Raw genomic sequence first — 18,312 nt, 5'->3', positions numbered from 1 at the left:
GAAGAAAATGTGCTTTACTCATTAATGCAATATCCTGCAGTCCTTGTCAAATAAGGTCAAAATAGTTCAATAGGAATGTAAACAGCACTTCCACTCAGAAATCAGTTATATAAAATTAAAATAAACAGACAGAAACACTATTTCAGGGGAAAACCTTGAAGGGAATCATGGAGGGGTCTGAAATTTTCATCGTAGGTGCATGTCCACACAGTGAGAGACATAATCTAAAAAAAATCCAGAAATCACAATGTATGATTTTTAAACATTTATTTGTATGATACAGCTGCAAATAAGTATTTGAAAACATGAGAAAATCAATGTTAATATTTGGTACCGTTGGCTTTTTTTTGCAATTACAGAGATCAAACTTTTCCTGTTGTTTTTCACCAGGTTTGCACACACTACAGGAGGGATCTTGGCCCACTCCTCGACACAGATCTTCTCTAGATCAGTCAGGTTTCTGGCCTGTCGCGGAGAAACACGGAGTTTGAGCACCCTCCAAAGATTTTCTATTGGGTTTAGGTCTGGAGACTGGCTAGGCCATGCCAGAACCTTTATATGCTTCTTCCAGAGCCACTCCTTGGTTATCCTGGCTGTGTGCTTCGGGTCATTGTCATGTTGGAAGACCCAGCCTCGACCCATCTTCAATGCTCTTAATGAGGGAAGGAGGTTGTTCCCCAAATCTCGCAATACATGGCCATGGTCATCCTCTCCTTAACTTCTTCCACCCTGAAGCTATTTAGGGGATTTTCGCCTGGATTTGGCCTACCCAATTTCAAAAGCTTCCCATACCCACATGCAGAGGTTTACATACAAAAGTTTGGTATCATTTTACAGGAAACCCTTTGAAATTACATAAAACACTGTTAAAAGTGCTAAACATGGTTGTATGTGATGTCAGGCCTCTAATAAACACAAAAATAAATAGGCGCTTTTTTATGTTTTTTTTTCTAAAGTTTTTATTTGAAAGTATATAACTCTGGCCCTGGGTGTCTCAGCTGCCTGCAGACAGTTTTGTTTGATTCCAGCGACTGTCAGCTTACAGAGGAAAAAGGAATTTTTTTCTCTATCATAATCTATGCAAAAGTAATTTTACTCCAACTGATGGGAGGAATAATACCCTTTTTGTATACAATTTCTGCCTAAAAACATTTGAAGTGTTCCCATAACCACATACAGTGGAATAAATGCAATTTCTTTATATCATTTTAAAGAAAACCCTTTGAAGTTACATAAAAAGATGCTGTTTCTGACAAATATTGTTATTTATGTTGTTTTTCATATGATGAAACACCAAATTTTATTTTTTATGTTGTAAATACTGTCTTTGATAGTGTATAACTCTGGTTCTGTGTGCTCTAGCACGGCCATTCCCAAACTGTGGTCCGCGGACCACTAGTGGTCCGTGAGGGTACTGCAGGTGGTCCGTGAAAAGGCAAAATAAGAATATGTATATTTTAATATACAAACTCGTTCATATTTTGGGCGAACGTGTACTGCTGCCTAATAAACGTTACTGTGAACGTCATTCATTCTGGTGCCTGTGAACGGCACGCTCTCTCAGTTTTACGTCGTTCAATAGGGTGCCAGATTTGTATATTCTTCCAGGCGAAAACCCGACTAAAACACACTGTAAACAGGCCTTAATGTGTAGCGCAAAAAACACCCAATCTGGCAACACCGCCACCAGTGTTCACCAGTCACGCTGCATGCGTCATCACAACAACACAGACGCTCCTGAAATTCCTGCCGTGCAACTCAAATAGTTTATCATTAAATAACATCATATTTGTCCTAAATCGTTAAGGATTAACATAGGCTGCTAACGCATATTCCGGATCTTGAATTAGACTTTGACTAAGCTCACGCTATTTAACGTGCACGTGTGGTGTGCAATACCTGCGAGTTGTCATACACGCAATGCCTCGCAGCGCTCACCCGGGGTGCGACCCCCACGACTAGCCTTCTTAAGGTATGTGTAAGCAAATACAAAAATTAAAAGACAGTCAATGCTAATGTAAACCCTGGTTGGATAAGGATTTAAAGTTGGACATAAAGATGGAATCTGACGCATTTAGCTTCAGTGTTAAAACTGATCAAATAATTGCTGTCTATGGTGGTTCTATATGGGCTATAATGGCAATCATTTAAAAAAAATAATATGGGAAAAAAATAACTATAAATTAGTTCATTTTTGGAACTGTGACCTAGTTTAACATTTTCAAATATGAACTATGAACTGAACTAGTTCATTTTAAAAATTGTGAACTGTGAACTAAACTAGTTCATGTAGAAAGTGAACTTTCCCAACACTAAGAATATGTACCCTACTGAAAAATCCAGCTAAGACCAGCATAAGCTGGTAGCTTGTTTTAGCTGGTTTAAGGTGGAACTAGCTGGTTTAAAGCTGGTCATGCAAATAGGCCAGCTGATCTTCCAGCCTGACCAGCTAAGTCCAGCTAGACCAGCTTGAAAAGTGACCAAAACACAGCTAGACCAGCTTGCTACACCAGCAAACCCACTTTTCTACACCAGCACAACCAGCTAAAACCAAACTGGGAGACCAGCTAAAACCAGCTCACCAGCTTATGCTGGTCTTTTGCTGGATTTTTCAGTAGGGTATATAAATAATAATGATATAAGGTTAAGAAACCTGTTGTACTGATGTGATGACCAGTTATAGTTTTAGTGCTAGTAAGACTATTTAGATGTGCAGATTAATTCAGGACTTTGTGTGGACACATTTTATTATTATAAAATATTATTAGTAATATAAGGTGGTCCGCGAAAATTCTTGATTACAAATAGTGGTCCACACACACAAAAAGTTTGAAAACCCCTGCTCTAGCAGACTGCAGACAGTTCTGGTTGTTAGCGGTAGCAGACAGTAAACACCCAAAAAAAGAATGATCTCTTTAGCATTTCGCATTCAAAAGTTATTCTCATTTTACTGAAGGGTGTGAAAATATATTTTTCATATAAATATAAATTTTTTGTTTTGCACATATAATAAATAGCTAGGGATTAATTATGCAAACAACCAAAGAAAATGCTGTGAATGGACTCATATTTTAGAGTAGGACCTAAGATAAAAGATGGTGTATCATTTGTGGCTATATGTGCTATCTGAGGCAGTCCACACTCAAGTTAAGTGTAAATAACTTTCTTACAGTAAAAGATATGTCAAAGTGATGCATATCTGCAGAAAGCAGAGACTCTAAGCTTTCAAACAGTATCTCATATGTGTTACTGGGGTCCATGACGGAGCATTAAAGATTAAAAGAATCTTTTATATTAAGTCAAAATACGAAATTTTGGACCCGGGACAGGGTCCTCAGGGTTGAAGAGGTATACAGTGCAGTCTCCCTGTCCCATGTGCAGAAAAACACCCCCAAAGCACGATGCTACCACCCCCATGCTTCACAGTAGGGATGGTGTTCTTGGGATGGTACTCATCATTCTTCTTCCTCCAAACAAATTTAGTGGAATTATGACCAAAAAGTTCCAAGACCACATGACTTTCTCCCATGACTCCTCTGGATCATCCAAATTGTCATTGGCAAACTTAAGACGGGCCTGGACATGTGCTGGTTGAAGCAGGGGTACCTTCCGTGCCATGCATGATTTTAAACCATGACATCTTAGTTTATTACCAACAGTAACCTTGGAAACGGTGGTCCCAGCTCTTTTCAGGTCATTGACCAGCTCCTCCCGTGTACTTCTGGGCTGATTTCTCACCTTTCTTAGGATCATTGAGACCCCACGAGGTGAGATCTTGCATGGAGCCCCAGCCCGAAAGAGATTGACAGTCATGTTTAGCTTTTTCCATTTTCTAATGATTGCTCCAACAGTGGACCTTTTTTCACCAAGCTGCTTGGCAATTTCCCCGTAGCCTTTTCCAGCCTTGTGGAAGTGTACAATTTTGTCTCTAGTGTCTTTGGACAGCTCTTTGGTCTTGGCCATGTTAGTAGTTGGATTCTTAGGGCGCACTCACATTATCCAAACCAAACCATGCCCCAGCGCGATTGTCACCCCTCCCTACTCCCCCAGGTGCACGCACTAACACTGTACTTCTTATCGATCCGAGTCCGGGCGCGCTTTCGTCATTAAGATGCGATTGTATTGAAAAAGCAGGAAGTAAAGCGCTCTCTTAACACTGGAACCCACCGTAATGATAAGTCTGTGTTTTTTATTCGGAGTCGTTTGGTGCGCGATTACAGACAGCCCTCTCACATGTCATCATATTGCTTAGTTCATCTGTCACGTGCGCAGCTCGGACATTCACGTAACCCCGCTGCGCGCATCAAAAGGTTTTTACGGAGGCAGATGAAGGTGAGTGGTCGCACAACTGACGACTTCACCTTTTGAATCGTGCTCAGGCGCGATTGTGCTCACACCACAGCCTGAGCCCAAGTGAACCGCGCTCCGGCCCACCTCTCCAACCCGGCTGCGGCGCGATTAAACAATCCGCGCCCGGGCGCGGAACGGAGCGATCACACTAGTCAAACAAACCAGGCTTTGGGGGTCAAACGCGCCCGAGCGCGGTTTGGTTTGGATAGTGTGAGTGCGCCCTTACTGATTGTATGGGATGGACAGGTGTCTTTATGCAGCTAATGACCTCAAACAGGTGCATCTAATTTAGGATAATAAATGAAGTGAAGGTGGACATTTTAAAGGCAGACTAACAGGTCTTTGAGGGTCAGAATTCTAGCTGGTAGACAGGTGTTCAAATACTTATTTGCAGCTGTATCATACAAATAAATAAATAAATCATACATTGTGATTTCTGGATTTTTTTTTTAGATTATGTCTCTCACAGTGGACATGCACCTACAATGACAATGTCAGACCCCTCCATGATTTCTAAGTGGGAGAACTTGCAAAATAGCAGGGTGTTCAAATACTTATTTTCCTCACTGTATATTGAGTACATTGCTGACCGTTTTCACTGATTTGTATTGTAAATTACATTTAAATGAAAAATATATTTTTTTATGATAAAACTGTCACTTGTACAGGATTGTGGGATATCGGGCGATAAAGGATACCTTTTTCCTCACTGTATACTTGCTTGGTTTCCACTAAAGCCTAGAATTGGTTCTAGGTCATTAGATGTGGATGCAGCAAAGGTCATTTTTAGCTGAAGTATGAAGTCATTTCTCCCCCCATTTACACAGGTGTCCTAGTAGAATAACACAGGTGTAGTTTATCATATTAACTGTGGACATGGACAAATAAGCCTGCCAAACCGAAAGTGTGGATAAATTAGTTTTTACTTTACTATTTTTTCATTTAAAGTTTTGCCTAAAAAAATGCATTTGTGCCATAATACTTGATTTATTATTTTGTTACCTCATGCCATGGTATACTTTTTTGAGTGTTGCATTAATGTTCAAATAATATATGTGGATTCTTAGAAACACTTTATAATAAAGCCTGATGATACTACTGTACTTACAGTAGCTGCAACCAAACTCAAAATGTTTACCTTTCAGCCATGCACAACAATATGGAACTGGTTTTACAAACTGCGTGTTTGCATCAGTGGTACAGCTGGTTTGTACAGATTAAAAACTTCGCAAATGTCAACAGTATCGATTACACAAAAAAATCAACACTAATTTATCATTTCAAATACCTTTTTTAGTAGGGCTGGGTTTTGAAACCAATTTGGCAATTCGATTCTTATTTATTTACTGTATATTGATTCAATCACAATTAGTTATCAATATTACATTAGAAATGTTAGTTTTACAGATTACAACCATACAAACGTACACATTTTCAAACAAGGAACATCTTTATGCAAATTAAGCTGCATAAAGAGTAAACTGCCACAATTCATACTCTACAAGAGTGTTGGCTAAAGATTATAGAAATGGGAAACGACTGCTGTTCCTCAAATGTTAACATATGAGGAATACAGAGACCATCAAACAGCATGCTTCCCTTTAAGGGCAAGTTCTCGGTTTGACAATAGGACACTTCCCTTTTCCTGCCTGTCTTTGTGTTTACAGTACACAATTCAAACAAAGTTGTGAAACAACGTTGTATTTCAAACCTACACATGTGTAAATAAGTAAATGAGCACTGACATTCATTTGAGGTCATCAAAGGGAGGAGTTATAAAGCAAAATCCACACCACAAAATTGTCTCTGCCTTTAACATTTACATTTGCGCATTTGGCAGATGCTTTTATCCAAAGCGACTTTTGGTGCATTACAAGGTATACATATTTTAGCACTGTTCCCTGTGTTTGAACCCATGACCTTCTGTGCTGCTAAATTAAACTCTACTGTATACAAGGGGTGTACCGATACACCAATTTACATTTTTTGCATAAGATCAGAAATGTTCAACAGAAGTAAATCCAGACCCTGATATAAGGTCAAACAGACATACACCATAGGTTTATAAATTATTGGCCAGACTATCACTGCCCCTTCTCTGAAGTTGATTGCACATCATTTGTATGCCTATTAAACAGATTTCAAGTATGAGAAAAATTTCCTTTAATCCACTTCATCTGTGCAATTACTGTGATCTCGCATCCAATCTGTATCAGGCACCGAATCAAGAACACCAGGAACCGGATTCTCAGAGCTACAACAGGCCAAGTGTCACCAAAAACATGCTGCAGTGTGGGTTTCTTATGATTTCCCACTTCTGTTGATCAAACGCACTGCCCTCAGGAAGCAGAACCTTCCAAGAACAATTCCCAAACTGGATAATGTAAATGGAATGCTCAGGTCAGCCTACAGTCCAGATAACTTCGGTCACAAATTATTATGATGCCACACGATTTAATGATGAATTAACAGTGGCACCTTTGGAAGCATTAAAGAACAATAACACAGGATGTGAACGTTTCCTCCTCTATGGTGGAAAACAGGAGCAATTAGTTTGTCCTCAAGCTGTGCAGGTGCAGACAACATCATTCAGCAACAAAGGAAATGCTTTATAACTTCAATGGAACCTGCTAAAATAAGCTGCTGGGCGCTAGTGTTGCAATGGTCCGTTTTATTGAGTTCTTGTCACTTTGCGTATGTTGATGCTGGTAAAATATAGCATGGCTGAAAAAGCCTCTCAGATTTAAGAACAGAGTGAACTGTTGTATAATAAGTAATAACATAATATTATAATATTTTATTACATGGCTCGTTGGAATGCTCGATTCTGATCGATCGGATGCTGTAAATCATTTTGACCGGTACAGTTTAATATTTCACAAATTAAATGTAAATATGTCTTTTAATAACTACAGTATATGACATTATATTTAAATGGTTAAACCAAATAGCGTGTTTGTGACATGTGATTGTCTTAAAATAAAACATACAGCGTGATGATTTAAATTAAAAACATATTATAACCTTTTCAGACAGGACACGACAGTCGTAGTAGTAGTAGTTTAAATAGGAGACATGCAGAAAGCAGCAAAAAGCGGACAGTTTCACAGGCAGAGCGTAGACGAACCTCATGCGGTCCTCGTCCAAACATTCTGCAATTTCCACGGGTTTGGTTTTTCGCGGCAGACGCCAAGAAAAGTGACAGTTGCGGTCTGTGTACTGTATATGAAATGGCCATGAATCAGTTTCTGTCCACGATGGTGACACGCGACAAACAGCAGGGGATTCTAGTTTAGTTCACACAGAGCTGTGTGTTTTTCTAGTTTTCTCGCTAATTAATTTTTAGTTTGTTTAGTTAATATTAACACTAATATCACCACACTAAGGTTTAAAAAAGTTATTCCAGCCCTCACATGGTGACTTATTTACCATCTGGCCCTCAACCTAAAATGAGTTTGACACCCCTGTCTTAACCTTTCACCTCTCACCTTCCTCATGGAAGGTCTGCATTCGTTAAAAAATAGCTACATATTGATTATGAATATTTTATGAATGTTCCTTTATGAGGTAAACAGCTGTGTAATAAGCGGGACATGACAGTCGGTTGTTATCTTATAATAAGCCCCTTCATGATACCCCGCTTCGCTTCACACTGTTGGGGCTTAATCCTGCCATAACAACTGGCTGCCTACACATTATCCCTTACATAAATACTTGTGCAATGTAGATATACATAAGTATTACATAAGTATTTGTGTAAGGGATGATGTTAAGGCAGCCATCATAAATCAAGTAACTAAGAGGTAAACTAAGAGGTAAAGTGACCAATATATGCTGGCTGTGCAGACCTGCTGAGTGAAATGGTGTTGAGGATTTGTCTGTTTAATTAAATGTTGTGATAACATCTCTAGGTGGGAATTTAATTTAATCCCTTACAAGACGCAGCAAGAATCTACACCAGAGGTTTTCCAACTCGGCTGCATGTGTTGATCAAGCAGACGACTGCAACATGACTGCTTCACCAAAATGCAATCTTGATAAGCATCTAAAACGCCTGGTAACATTTTGATTAAATTTTGTGTCATGTTTCTGTCAACACCGATTTCCTCCGAAATCACACATCTTTTGACTAAGCCCCCTTTAACACACCAGATTAAACTACTGATCAGATAACGTATAAAGTAAATGAAAGCAGTCAAGTTGTGTGTTGGCAATGGACCCACCCTCACACCTACCAGGCTGCCCAGTTTGGAAGATGAGGAGTTGGTTCTCTGTTTGGATAAAGTGTTAGGCTCCATGCAGTGGGGATCCCTAAGGCTGAGATGAAGTCTGGGACCTCCGGCCCCCTCAGAGGCCGACCTTAGACGTCTCTCCATCCGCATCACCTCATGGTAGGGGCTCACGCTGCTGCACATGGACACTGTGAAAGACAAAAAACATGAATCAACAGTAAGGATCTGTTCAACTGATTTGATTTTTGCAGAATATTTAATCGCATTGACTTTTCACTTTTTCACTGGCCCTGCTACAAAGAAATTATATTTTATATAAGGTTTACTGTTCAAAAAACACTTTTCTTTTAATTGGAAGAAATATATTGTGGTGGTTTCCTGGACAAGGATTATCTTAAGACAGGACTAGGCCTAAGTTTAATTAGGAAATATAACTAGTTTTAACAAACATGCATGGTAAAAGATAGAAGCAAAAGGCGTGGTATTAGCGCACATAACAGATAGAAATTTGTTTAATACCGTTTAAAAAGTCTTCTCTGTTAGAATTTAACAAGCTGCTTCATAAAATGCCAAGAGTCTAAAATATAAAGTTGCTAAATATAACATAACTTTGATGTATTTTGGATGCTTACATGTAAAAATAAAAATAAATTAAGAATGAGTGTTTCCCAACATTTGAATGATAGAGCTAATAAAATAATGTAGAAATTGTTCATTCCAATTGCATGTCACCACTAGATGCCACTAAAATTTACACACACCTCCTTTAAGGTGCTTTTTACTATATTCTGGCTAAATATATGTGGCCCTGTCTGTAAAATCCAGGTTAAAGTTTCATAATTTGATTAGGAGTTTAAAAGGATTGAAGTGTGTTTAATTTCACATTGATTTCAATCTTTGACATGGCCTTACTCAGTCAATAGAAAAGATATTAAGGTTTTAGTTTGACAGAAATGTTCTTTACATTATGTAGGATTTTATGTAGAAAATAGTCAATCACAAAAATTACTTTAGCTGGGTTTAACAGACAGGGTCACATAAAATAAAATATTTACACAAAAAGTATGACATGTAGCTATTTTAATCTACATTAATTAATTATATGTTATATATTTATGTTTGTTAATGGGTTTAATTAAAGATATTAAGATGTAAGAGAAACTTTACAGTAGGGATGCACCGATACTGGTATCGGGTATCGGCCTCGATACCACATTTTCTAAAGTACTCGTGCTCGTTAAAAGTCCCCCGATACCAGGGATCGATACCACGGTCTGAGAAATGTTTATGTTTGAGCGGCGTGTAAGGGGTTAATGCCTCTTGTGTTGTCCAAAGAGGCAGAGTTTACAACAAACTGGAAAACTAATCCCTTGTTTTTTTGTTAAATTATATGACTAAAGCTGTTACCTGTAAATTTAAATCATGTTTTTTATTAAGTACTCTGTATCGGTATCGGCAAGTACTGAAATGCAAGTACTCGTATTCCACTTTACAGTAGGGCTGTCACTTTTTATTCGATATTCGAATATGCATTCGAACATGACGTGAAATATCCGTATTTGAACTATAAATAAACCATCCGGTTTTTAAAATGGCATGTGTGGCGCATTTTTTACAGTAACACCTTGTAATAGGAAGGAGGCTGAGAGTGAGACCGACGACAGCAACTGTGCGCACGAGAGGGAATCAAATGGGACCAAAATGAACCTCATGTGCATGTCAAGATAGAATTATAGTTTGTATATAAAATGACATATTGTTTATAGTGTTAAATATTATAGCAGAATAAAAATACGTGTTAATACGTTCGCATTATGAAATTAGCATGTATGAAGATAATTTCATCATTTTTACAATGCAATGTAAACTTTATATTAAACAACAACAGCATTCGTCTTGTAAACGGATTTGAAATGATGATGTGTTGACTGTCGCGTGTCACATAGACGACAGAGTCAGGTGAGATCTGCTTAACTCATCTATAAGTTTAATTTCATCTCAAGTATCAAAGGGTTTGTGCTCTCTATCATTAAAAACGGTCAAGCAAACAGCACGCGCAGAGATAATGTACTTGTCAATGACGGCTCACAAATGCGCGGGTTATAGGCTGTATGTGTGCTTGTTGTCAATGAGATTATTGACAACTGATCCGTTCGAATTTGATTTTTCTCAAAAGTGACAGCCCTACTTTACAGAGTCACTAAAGACTGGATTTATAAATACGTTCAAAGTCATGTATGATATAAACTGTAGATATGAAGGTTTATGGAAAATAATATTCAAATAAAGCAGGTAAAAAATGTAATATGTAAACTATCATGTTGCCAGGCCCAGGCCTACAATCCTTAGGGCATAGTTTACCCAAAAATAAAAATTCTGTCATTATTTACTCACCCTTAAGTTGTTACAAACCTGTATGAATTTCTTTATTCTGTTGAACACAAATGAAGATATTTGTAATCAAGCATGAAACAGTAGCACCATTGACTTCCATAGTAAGAAAGAAAAATACTATGGAAGTCAATGGTGCTTAAAAACTGTTTGTTTACAAACATTGTTCAAAATATCTTCCTTTGTGTTCCACAGAGCAAAGAAATGTATACAGGTTTGTTACATCTTTAGGGTGAGTAAATAATTACAAAAATTTCATTTTTGGGTGAACTAATTAACGCTCTTTATTATTTGCTCATTAAAAAACTAACTTACTAGTAACTTCAAAGAATATCAAAATCTAAAGCATATAAAATGTATGTGGAAAAGATCTTATACACAAAGACTAAGCAGTTTTAGGCCAAGGCCACATCCTAAAAATTATCCACTCTTACGATTTGCATGAAACACATTCAGCTTCAGAAACAAAGACCCTACTGACACCACTTAACATAACACAGCAAAAACTACACTGATATTTCACGAAAGCCCCAAACCTATAGTCAAAAGAAGTACTGCTCAAAATATGCAAAATAACAGCAATCACTTGGAATAAACTCACAAGGAATGCAAAACACACACTGGCTAAAGTTTCCAACGCTGAATAATCCTATTGGGTATTAAGGAATGGATAACCAAATCGTTATTCATGCTGATCTACTGCCAACATTAACAAAAAATTTGTCCTGACAGCATGACTTCTTAACTCTATGAAAATAGCAATAATTTATGAATATCGGCCCAAGCATATATTTGTGAATGAACCCAAAGAGTATCAAATTCACTTTCCTTTGCAAAATGATCCATGAGAGAAAGGAAAGAGGGTAAAAAGCCAGTATCAGGTCACACTAGAGGAAATTCAATACAGGGTTTGTTTCACATAAACCTCCAAGCCACAGGCATTCTGCAGTGAAAGTTCTTGTAATGTAACAGTATAATTTACAGAGGGGAAAAATCACAGTTCATTACAAAATGCATGAAAAACTGTTTCTATTGTGAAAAAAGCTCCCAGGTCTGGTTTGTGTGTATAATAACAGTATTTTAAGAGTTAGGAAGTTCTCAGAGGTGCCCGCAAAGCTGTTTCGCACTCAGTTTTAGCTATTGTCAAATTAAGGCTATAATTACAGTAAGGGTACACGATACACAGACACGTCATCTCTGAAGTGACACCTTACTCCTAAATTCACATTCTTTGTTTGATCTGATCTGATTCAGACATCACAGCACTTTGTGGTCAAACATTTTTGTTTAATGACCACTAAAGTCTGGCAAGTGATTTTCTGCATGCAAGTTTCATTTCATCTCTTGTGCAGTTAACAAGTTGTGTCATTTAGCATAAAATACCTAAATGAACATATTAATATATTAATGAAATAAACTTATTTGGGCATATCAAAGGCATACATAAGATTAAAATAAATGTGTCTTCACTAATGCAACCTTCACTAGAGATTAAAGTGCAACTGGTTTAAAGATCTGACAATCTTTGTAAGGTGAACAGGTATGTGAGTCATTTCCCTAACCTGCTCCACTAACAACAAACAACTGGTTATTGTCATTACCTGTGTGCGGCTTTCTCAGGTGGATTGGCCTGGTCTCGAGTTTGCTTTGGATGGATGATTTCCCGGCATGCTGAATAAAAACAGCATTCCTAGACCGCCTTTCACGGCCTACAAGATTGGAGCTGCTGTCCTCGCTCAGTTCTTGAGCTTGTTCGTTCTCACTGGCCTCTGACTGATCCGGGTTCGGTTCAGTGTTAATCTCTTGGACAGTCTGCAGCGTTACTGGTTCTGTATGGGCAGTGGTGCTTTCGCACTGTGTGTTGGCTGTGTTGCTGGTATCTGGCAGTATTGGCTTATCTGTGGTGGCATGGGCTGGGCTTAAGGGGACCTGTGAGGTAGAAACAACCTGGCTAACGTTTTCTGGGGGAGCCGCAGGGCTGGGGGCAGGCAGAGCATCCACTTCTGATACAGAGTCTTCAGTGATGGGTACAAAATCAGAGGGTGTGATCGCTGTGGTACGGTCCTCAGAAATAATAGGTGATTGTAGAGAACTCTCAACCAACTCTCCAGGCCAGGAACCTGGGGTTCCAGTTTTAGGTGGCTCCTCTGGATCATCCTGAACTTTAGCCTGTTCGGGCACATCGGACGAGTTCTTTGAAAACCGCTGGTGAGCTGAGAAGGACTTGGGTAGGAGTTGTTTCTTATGCTTGGAAGACCTCTTGCTGCTCACATCATCGAGGAAACCCGAATCATCTCCCTCGTTCGTCCTTGAGCTGATGCAGTTGATAAATACGTTGCGATTGGCAGAGGCTTTCTCGAGGTCTTCCGTCTGAGAGCGTGTGATCTTTTTCTTATGCCCACCGAATCCGAACGAATGCCGCTTCGGATTGCAACTTTCACGTAGGATAGCGTCGCACCCCTGGTTTCGATTATCCAGGTTGAGCTGAATGGGGTCACTGTTCCTCTTGCTGTGGAAGCTGAGGGACGGTGTGCGAAAGATACTGCGGCGTTTGCCCGTGCTGCTGGAGCTGGAGTTGGTGCTGGACGGCGAGGAGGTGTGGACGCCATTGCTGACACCACCGGAGGAAGGCGAGGAAGGAAGCGATTCCTGTCTCTTGCTCGAGCTACGCCTGAAGATGGGAAGCCTGGAGACCAGGGTGGAGCGACGTGTCCCTGATTCGCCCATTAAGATCGGAAGCAGACACTCTGCAAACAGAAATAAAGCCATGTATTAGCATGATGACTGAATAAACAGACACTATGATTTAGACTAACAGGGGACAAAGTTAGGCCATTGCTGTTTACGGAGTAGGCTACTGTCAATTACAGCACATTAGCCACAATCTGCTGTCACCAATGTGTCACATCGAATCAGGAAAGGTAATATGAAGGCATTTTTTTCTCTGATACACAACAAAGACATGTACACACCCCAATGTGATACACTCCTTGACTACACCTTTCACTGTTTTATCTTACCTGGTTTGACATAAACAACACTTAATTAAATATTATGTGAACTTCTGTGCAATTATTGATTTTTATACATAGCATAACAACTAATAAAACTGTAAGGCAATTTTAGTATTTACTAGTAAACCATAGTAAAATGTATAGGTACTATAGGGTTTTTTAACCTTAAAACGGTCAATATTATACTAGCAAGTATACTGCAGTATATTTCTAGTGTATCAATTCACTATAGTTAATACTACAGAAATGAACAGTATTAACAATGTGTAGTAATTACACAGCATACTAATACTACAATTTACTGAGTAAACACTAAAGCATACTACAGTATTTTCATGTGGGAAAGGACCATCATGTATACTTATCAGGACATCAACGCGATATGGCCCATAACCAAAAAGCTGTCATTTATTCTGATTTTAGTTTATTAACCCCACATTTTAACGCCATTGAGAAAACAACATACTAGATGCTTATCATAACGCATTGCACGGCGTCTTAATACCGTATCAACACCGGGCGCGCGCATTATTTCACAGTAGGTATAGTGGCTCATCATCTTACTGGGAACGCGGATAAGATGCCCTAAATGCAGCTAAGTTGATATCATAGCTGCTGTGAAGCACAGCTTTCTTATTATAGACGGCTGCCATGTCTGCATTTATGCATTAACAGATAGAGAGCGCCAGAAAACGCTGAAAACGCCGAATAACCGGCGATATACAGCCACCGGCTACGCGAGCTCTGGCCGCAGTACAGCACAAACATTTACCTTTAGCTAAATTCTCCGATCATCGGCTGTTATTCCGTTAACTGTCCGTATGGGCGTGACGCCAAAACGATCGTGGCATCACAAACGGCGAAATTCACCTCAAAGCGTCAAATTCTTGTGTCAAAATGCCTAGGTCGCTCGCGCAAATCCACTTCAAGTGACGTGGAATGCGCTCATGCTTCTTCTTCCGCGTTTCCGCCTTTGCGCGTGACGCAAGGCACCTGCGTGAGCGTCATTGAAAATCGCAGACAGGTGCAGTTGCTTTGTGTATATGAACAAATGAATAACAAAAAAAAAAAAACACTTAAACATGTATTGCTTTAAAGTAACTAAAACGTATGTAAAGTGTATTATTTTTATTATTTTTTTTACTTTCTGGCATCAATAATGTGCCGGAGGCTTTGTATAAATTAAAATTTGCTCTAGGGTTTCACATGTGAGAAAGGGAGCGTATATCCTGCGATTATGATTTTGTACGTGTATTAGGTTACATATATCATTACGTAGACTCTAGAAAGGATTTGCATCTTTGTGCGTTATACTAACACATTATGTGTCATTTCGTGTTGATTTTATGTTACAATATAACACAAGTTAATTGTGTTAAAAGTATCACAAAATGTGGTGTTTCAATAATAACACAGAGATGGGTGGATTCGGGGACAACACATTTAATGAAAACAAGATTTTAATAAAGTAGTAGTTATTGTTGAAATTAACATTAACACAGATTAATAAATGCTGTAAAAGTGCACTTCATTATTAGTTCATGTTAACTATTGTACTTAACTATGTTAACTAATGAACCTTATTGTAAAGTGTTACGGAAATAATTTGCATAGGATTTTACCTTATGTCTAAGTACACAATAAAATGATACATAATGACCTAATTGTGCCTTATTAATAATGTACAGTTTAAAGGTGATGCAGCTGTAGCGTGCTGTTGGTTGGGACGCTGAAAACAGACCCGGGCGTGTACGAGAGATGATTTGCCTCGAATTAAGTGTGGTGTACTAAAAAACGATCCACAACACTACATTATTCATTTTTCATTCAATTGTAGATCTCTTAAAACTCATCCCTCCTTTACTCACTTTATCAGAGAACTTGGAATAATAGCAAACTCTCTTGATACCCTTTCAAATAAAAAAGCTATATAATTGCCATTTTTTTCCAAAGATCTTTGTACCAAATAATTATTTTTAACCCCCTGTATTATCAATTACGTACTTTAATTTTATTTAAATGTTTTAATTTTATTTATTTATTAATTAAAAAAAATCTTTCCTTCTGTTTAATTCATTATTTATATTTATTTAATTCCTTACACCTCTTTGCATTTTCATATTTGAATTGTGACTGTTGATGGTGCAATGTGTCTGCCTTTGACAATTGTAGTTTGTGTTTTTCTATTGCAGGCCTGTTTTTGTGTATATGTTCATTTACAATAATAATAATAAAAGAGTTAGAAAAAGTGCGGGGGACAGAATCATCTTTATTTTAGTATGGAGGACATGTCCTTCATTCAAAATCCTTTATTCAGTAATGTTTATGACTTCCACGTGAGGTCACTGTTGTCATAAACTTAAGCTGTCTAAAAAAAATGCTTTTATTAGGTTTTTTATTTGTGAAGCAAAAACAGGATGTTGAGCACTGTGGTTAATGGGAAACCAGCTTTGATCGTTAAAAATTGAAGCATCTGAAATTCTGTTTATATAAATAAATGTGGTATGTGAACATGAAGTTCAGACTTTTATGATGAGCTCAAATGAATGAAGCATCTATAATTACAGATGTTTTTTTTATTTTATGAATGCGTCACTACCTTTGTCACAATAACACTTATAATACCTAGTATAACCCCAAAAAGCTGTTTGTGAGGTCTGATTCATTCTACTTCAAACGAATGTGCCTAAGCTCTTCCCTGCCTGCATCTATTTAAAGATTTTCAATGTTTTGAATCATGCATATAAAAGTCACTTGAAGTTTCAATGTTGCTCATTTTGTATATGCATTGCAGATAATGCATATGAGTCAGATTTACCCAAATACAATATTTATCAGATACTAGCCTATTTTAATATATTCTTAGAGGAAGTGAATCTGTAATCCATATTAACCAAAAAAGCTGGTTAAAAGCCTATAGAAGACATGCAATTTTTAAAACTTTGCTTAAAAGTTTTTTGTTACTTATAGAAGAACTCTTTTGGTTTTAAAATGAGCATGCATACTGTCTAAAAAAAGTAATGTGTAGATTGAATGTGAGTCGCTTTTGTAAGTGTCTGACAAAGGGCATGAATTTAAATGCTGATCGTGTCTATCCACTATTTGTTTTCAATCTACAAAGATCTCATAGAGACAGCCTAACTTCTCTTTATTCTCATTATCGTCAAATCAAAGTATCTTTTTATGTTCTGTTTTTGGTTCACTTGGTTTTGGTCTGCTCTTAAGTTTTATATTTTCCAATATCATTCATTATGCTCTTAATATGTGCCTTTAGTAAAGGGCTCTTACCGGCTTTTCTGCTAAACATTTTAATGTTAATAACTATACCTTTTCACAAACTGCTTTAAAATGTCTGTTTTTGTCTATTTGATTATGGTTTGCTGTTTCTTTCCCTGAAATTGTTTCAACAGTGAATTAGCATCACGGTGAGCTTAAAGAGGCGGTTGCTATGAGACAAGTGATAATGCAGTGCCCTGCTGTATACTGTAGGTTAGTAAATGTGCTATGTCAGAGTCAGTCATAATATATGGGCATGTTATTTCTGCAGAGCTTCTCTACAACCATTTGATGTTCATTGATGTTCCCAACCCAAAAAATCAACAAGGTCTGGGGGTCACCGAGACCTTCAGTGAGCTCTAATGCTGCGAGGCAATAAAGATTAATATTATCCATTGTATTAGCTGGCTCTAGGAGTGCATAAAAAGTCAAATTGAGGGGTTTTAAAAGCATGAAAACTTTGGATGTTAAGTAAACAATTTTCATTTTCTTATCTTCATTCACCACATATTACAGTTTTTCTCAGTCGCTTTAGTACAATTCTTAGATCAGAATTGAAATTCTCAAAACTACTTGTTCAATTCTCACATCGTTGTGTCACTTGTGCACATCAAAAAAGCAGTTTCTCATTTCTTTGAACAAGTTGCAAATGTTTTGGTACATCCATGCAAATGATTATGTACAATTCTCTGCTTTTTCCTACATTATCAGTTGCTTATGTCATGTTGATCAAAATGTATTATAATGGGTCTCTGTTGAATAGTCTCACCCCCACAACATTTAGGCATTAGTTCATAGTATAAGTCTTTACATGCAAAATGGTTGAACATGTTGTCAAAATACAGGGTATGGTCAAACATATTTCTATACATTACCATTAGACATTTTTTCTAAATCTGTCCTAAATTGGTAAATTGCTCCCAGGTGAATCTTGACTTTCTCTAAGAGACAGGAACGTCCCCAGCAAACAAAAACTGAGATGTTGAAATGACAGCTACTATAGACCCAATATAGTCCGGCAATGAGTAACCCACTTCTACCCTAAATAA

The 18,312-nt window shown here is 37.8% G+C and overlaps 1 protein-coding gene across 2 annotated transcripts in view; it reads right to left on the bottom strand.

The window, feature by feature from the left end:
* The window catches only part of ccser1 (coiled-coil serine-rich protein 1), a 96,805-nt gene extending 81,854 nt beyond the window's left edge, over positions 1–14,951 (bottom strand). For both annotated transcript variants that reach the window (XM_065247185.2, XM_065247186.1), the window contains exons 1-3: positions 14,760–14,951; positions 12,575–13,720; positions 8,586–8,770 (exon numbers count right to left, since the gene is read on the bottom strand). In XM_065247185.2, coding sequence (XP_065103257.1) covers positions 8,586–8,770; positions 12,575–13,700 — 1,311 coding nt within the window. In that variant the 5' untranslated portion in view covers positions 13,701–13,720; positions 14,760–14,951. The remainder of the gene's footprint in view (positions 1–8,585; positions 8,771–12,574; positions 13,721–14,759) is intronic.
* Between the last annotated feature and the right edge of the window lie 3,361 nt (positions 14,952–18,312).

This window comes from Paramisgurnus dabryanus, chromosome 11 (assembly GCF_030506205.2).
Source record: "Paramisgurnus dabryanus chromosome 11, PD_genome_1.1, whole genome shotgun sequence".
In the NCBI taxonomy this organism is placed as follows: domain Eukaryota; kingdom Metazoa; phylum Chordata; class Actinopteri; order Cypriniformes; family Cobitidae; genus Paramisgurnus; species Paramisgurnus dabryanus.
This window is presented reverse-complemented; position numbering and strand designations above follow the sequence as displayed.